General features: G+C 32.2%; 2 protein-coding genes across 2 annotated transcripts in view; both read left to right on the top strand.

The window, feature by feature from the left end:
* Window positions 1–247, top strand: part of LOC105629210 (putative protein phosphatase 2C 11) — a 5,520-nt gene extending 5,273 nt beyond the window's left edge. Inside the window, exon 8 of the mRNA XM_012210755.4 lies at window positions 215–247. Within this exon, the coding sequence (XP_012066145.3) occupies window positions 215–247 (33 nt within the window). The remainder of the gene's footprint in view (window positions 1–214) is intronic.
* Window positions 248–314: 67 nt separating this feature from the next.
* ACR3 (ACT domain repeat 3) lies at window positions 315–3,696 on the top strand (the record flags this gene model as incomplete). The annotated part of the gene is given in 8 exon segments (XM_012210725.4): window positions 315–442; window positions 554–664; window positions 761–806; window positions 1,176–1,290; window positions 1,435–1,502; window positions 1,802–2,419; window positions 2,791–2,895; window positions 3,239–3,696. Coding segments are annotated over 7 exon segments (1,344 nt in total). The 3' UTR covers window positions 3,560–3,696.
* Window positions 3,697–5,439: the final 1,743 nt, after the last annotated feature.

Raw genomic sequence — 5,439 nt, 5'->3', positions numbered from 1 at the left:
TTTTATAATTGTAAGGGTAATTTTATTTTTTCATTTAATAATTTATACAGTCTATAAATTAGCTGTTTTCTTTATTCAGATAAAATTTTAGTTTTTAAATTCAGATAAGTAATTTATTAATTATGTTCAAATATATAAATCCATATTATTGTTGTTGAACAGACGACCCTAAACCCTAATTAGCTTTACAAATTCTCGTATTATTTTCATGTAGATTTCTCAGTTACCCAAGATAAAAGCACCTTAAAACTTCTGAGCTTTAGTTTTTCTTTACGTCAGCTGCAATTGATATCACCATCCGCTTTTTTTTGCAGGTATTTAACGTGACCATGTAAGCTTATTGTTTATGAAAAAACGGCTGCTATATACTGGTAGTCACCTGGACACCTAGCTAGCTATATCACCAACACGCCATTGATTTCCCATAGTTGTCCTTCAAAGGGTATTTCATAATTTAATGAATTGGTGAATTAATTTTCTTTAGATTTATTTCAAAGCTCTAAACTTTATAATATCCAGCGAACATGTTATTTCATGAACTCATTTGACACAGTTCACTAGTGCTGTTTGATTGGAGAAAATCTGCAACTTTAATGGCTAAAGTTTGTTGGCCATACTTTGATCCTGAATATGAGAACCTGAGTACTAGAATCAATCCTCCAAGGTATTTACCAACTAAAAACATTACACTAGCTAATTGCTGATTAAGGTTTTTTTTTTCTGCCCTCCTTAATTATTTTGCTATATTTTCTAATTGCAGGGTATCAGTTGATAACACAACTTGCAATGACTCTACTCTAATAAAGGTAACGCTTTTCATCAGAGCTATTAAAAAAATTTGTGCTTGTCATTGGGTTAGTAATCCAGTTAGTGGTTTAGTAGTCATAGCTTTGAGTTACGATATTAAACCCATTCCCATTTAAAAGTTTTCAGTTCACCATGAAAATAAATACAATCTGATTACTCAGTTTTACTATGCTATATTGTATGAGATTCGGAGTTAATGAGGTATTGCGTTTCTATTAAATTCCTAAACTGAAGCAGTAAAAAGAGATAAGAGGAATGGGGTTTAATCAGAAATCAAATTTGTCATGTTTAGCGTATATACTTTTCTCACCAATAATATATATAATAAGCTTTCAGTCAATATTTATGTGCAAATGTGATGGATATAGGTTGACAGCATGAATAAACCAGGAATTCTGTTGGAAGTCGTGCAAATTCTAACCGATATGGACCTCATCATCACCAAAGCTTATATATCTTCAGATGGAGGATGGTTTATGGATAGTATGTTCATTATCCTTTTCTTGTTCTTTCCTTGTTCCTTGATGATTTTCAGACAATAAGGATGTTGCTTTTCTTAATGCCTAATATAATATTTTGTCTATAATTTGTGTAAATAGTCTGTAATTTTATGTTTTTCATGAACAGTATTTCATGTCACTGACCAACAAGGAAAGAAGATTACAGACAGTAAAACCATTGATTACATAGAGAAGGTATGCATTTCTAATATATTCTTCCCTTAGTTTTCTTAATGTTCTATAATTTTAATCCAAAATAGGATGTTCTTGTCCTTGAAAAAGGCTGATAAATGTTTTTAGATTAGGGAGATAATATATTAGCCACCCCGCTGCTTCAGAATCCAACATCATTAATTATTGGAAATTATGCTCTAATATACATTAACTTCTCTAAAGTACTACAAAACTTGCATGCATGTGTCAATTATATCAATATATATGCATGTTCATGATTTATTTAAAACTATTTCTCATACAACTGTTGTTACAAATAGGCTTTAGGTCCAAAGGAGTACAACAAAACTGAATTGAAGACTTGGCCAGGTAAACGGGTAGGAGTGCACTCTGTCGGTGATCACACAGCCATTGAACTTATTGGCAGGGATCGTCCCGGTCTCTTGTCAGAGATTACTGCTGTCCTTGCCAACCTCCACTTCAATGTGATTGCTGCTGAAGTTTGGACACATAATAGGCGAATAGCATGTGTTGTGTATGTCAATGATGACACTACATGTCGCGCTGTTGATGACCCTACAAGATTATCTGTTATGGAGGAGCAGCTTAAGAACATTTTGCGCGGGTGTGAGGATGATGAGAAAGTGGCTCGTACCAGCTTCTCCATGGGGTTCACCCACATTGACCGAAGGCTACATCAAATGTTTTTTGCAGATAGGGATTATGAAGGTGGAGGAGTAGCAAATGAGGTGGATCATCCTCCTGCCTTCCAGCCGAAGATCACAGTTGACCGTTGCGGGGACAAGGGATACTCAGTAGTTAGTGTTCGTTGCAAAGATCGAGCGAAATTGCTTTTTGACATTGTATGCACTCTCACAGACATGCAATATGTTGTTTTTCATGCCTCAATTTCATCTGATGGGCCCTATGCTTTACAGGTATATTTATTTTTTCTAAAGGAATATGATAAATTGATAATTGCTCCTTACATAACAACTAGAAGCAAAATAAAGTTATTTAGCCTTCTTTGACTTGCTGATATTACATTACTTGGTTCCACTTTCTTTGATAGCATTCAAAAGAGTCTATGTTGAAGCCTAATTTAAGAGGTTTAAAAAAGCACATAATCTGCATATCAGTCAGTTTGTTTGATTTGTAATTCCATATATAGTTGAATGATTTTTTATGAATTCAAAGAAAATAAGATTTCCCTTCAGATGCTATATCTTATAAACCTCATCAATTGCATCTAAACCTAACTGCTTCATTAGAATTTAGTTGAATTATCTAACTGGGCATTTCATTACAGGAGTATTATATCCGTCACATGGATGGTTGCATACTTGATAGTGAAGGAGAAAAAGAAAGAGTCATCAAATGTCTTGAAGCTGCAATCCGAAGAAGAGTATGCGAAGTGAGCGAAATAAATATTTTTTTGTGCTTATATATATATGAAATCAGTATAGTAGCTGATGCCAATCTTGTCTGCAGCCTCTTACTGCTAAAACTTAATGGCCATATAAAAAATTAAATTTTAGCTGACAAAGGAGGAACACTGATATAAACACCAAGAACCTGTAGATACAGAAAATCAGTTGACATAGGCAGCAATGTGAAATGAAAAATGCAGAAATGGAACCCACTTACCAAAAAAGGAAATGATTAGTAAATTCAAACTGAATGTTTTATTTTATGCTATGACGCAATTCCTAACATTTTCTCTATTTGTTTTTCTGTTTCTGTGTATATAATTTCAGGGTCTTAGTTTAGAGCTTTGTGCAAAAGACAGAGTAGGATTGTTGTCAGAAGTAACAAGGGTTCTACGTGAGAATGGATTGTCGGTCACAAGAGCAGGAGTAACAACAGTAGGAGAGCAAGCAGTGAATGTTTTCTATGTAAGAGACTCTTCAGGGAATCCAGTAGACATGAAAACTATTGAAGCTCTTCGTAAAGAAATTGGACAGACCATGTTGCTTGATGTGAAGAAAACTCCTGTTAGTGCAAGAGAACCTGAAGCCAGAGGATGGGCAAAAACAAGCTTCTTCTTCGGCAATTTGTTGGAAAGGTTCTTGGCTTGAACCCATGTCCATATATATGTGATGGAAACTTAGAACTGTATAGATATAATAAAATATGGGCTGGACATGAAATTGTATACTTTGCTCTATGTAAAGCATAAATGCTTGCAAGTCAATGAAGTTTGGACTTTTTTTTTTTTTTTGTCAACATCTGGAACTCAGATAAAATACTATGTTACTGAACATTATAAAAATACTATAAAAACATTTGGCATCAGTATTTTGATAAAAACTATTTAAAAATTTGTTATCAAATATAACCTATAAAATGCTGGCCAAGAATACATGATTAGACTAGGAACCAGGAAATGTGCAAAAGAAGAAGATGATGGGTGTAAAACAAGTGTCACAACTGGAAGATAAACGACTGGACGTTTCTTTACATTCGAGTATAATGGAAGTCAACAAGCACAGAGGAGCACTGCCAATTAGAGCTGAACCTTTTTAATAGATCAACTCAAATTGATTCTTTTTTCACGGTTTAGATTGAAACACGCCAAAGAAACTATATATTGGGTAACATTTTTCTTTTTCGCAATGAAACCAAATGGGCCACAATAACGTGTAATGGACACATCACACATATATAATGTTCTTTTTCTCGTTTATTAGAGATTGATGGTACTTTGGAAAAAACCGAACATTGAATCAACCAAAATACTTTTTGGTTTTTGGTTCAAATTTTGGCTTCGGTTTTTAATTTATAATTTTGGTTTTTGAATTGATTATTGCAAAACAATTATTTTAGGAGTAGAACCCAATCATTAGGCAAAAGGATTTCTAGTGGATGGAAGAATTCCCCATAATAGCTGGTACAATACTTCCAAATTCTATACCAGCTAAATATAAAGTGAAAGTGATGTATATAAAGATAAGTAAATCTTAGACTAACAAGATTTATTTTGGACTTAGAGGTAGAATAACATAAAAAATTAGATAATCTTTTTTAAATTTTAAATTTTATTATTTTTTTAATTTTGTAGCTTAAACAAATAATACTAGTAAATAGCTTGATAAGACGAAAACAATTTAATAAAAATCTTAAAATTTATTTAAAAAATTTTAATAAGAACAAAAAAAATAAAAGTTCTTTTGAAAATTTTTTTTCACGGTTTCAAACTAGAACCATCAGATTTAAATTAAAACCATTGATTTCGATATTAAAAACTGGAACCAAAATGTAAATATACAGTTTCAATTATGTTTTGAAACTAAAATTGGAATATATTTTTAACTAATTCGATTTCAGTTTCCTTGTAATTTGAATCGAATATTGGTCATGCCTACAAGAAATAATCAAACAATATTATTGTGGTTAAATGTTTTTAATGTGTACAATAAGAATATATTATTCTCTAAGTCTTTTCTTATTGTAAACCAATTAAACTGAGTCTATTAAATTTGAGCCTGGCTCATTAATCATACATTTGAACCTAAGCTTAGTTTAAGTTTAGCCCATATAATTTATAAATAAATTAATTTCAAGTCCTGAGTTTAAGTTTAACTTGTGCTCAATTTATAATAAAAAAAATATTCCTCATTTACAAAGTTCGAGTTCAAGCTGATCTCAAACTCGTTTATAAATTCATCATTAGTATATTTTTTTTGATAATAAAGGAGATCATAATATTATAATAAATCAAGAGCAATAAGATCTTCAATACAGTGGAAAATCATGTCCCATGAATGGAAACAAGGATGTAAACAGGCCACACGAGCAAGAGCATGTGCAGGCTTATTAACTTGCCTCCTAGCCCAAATCAATTCATAAGATGGATTTTGAGAAAGCAATTGTTTAATCTCTTCTAACACTGGTGCCCAATCTGAAAAAGGTTCAAAACCAGCCGTGACAGCTTGAAACAGTCGCAAGCAATCTGTTT

Source organism: Jatropha curcas, chromosome 9, assembly GCF_041381405.1.
Source record: "Jatropha curcas cultivar XTBG-Jc1 chromosome 9, XTBG_Jcur_1.0, whole genome shotgun sequence".
Classification (NCBI taxonomy): Eukaryota; Viridiplantae; Streptophyta; class Magnoliopsida; order Malpighiales; family Euphorbiaceae; genus Jatropha; species Jatropha curcas.
The sequence above is the reverse complement of the archived record's forward strand: the minus strand, read 5'-3'. Positions and strand labels throughout refer to the sequence as shown.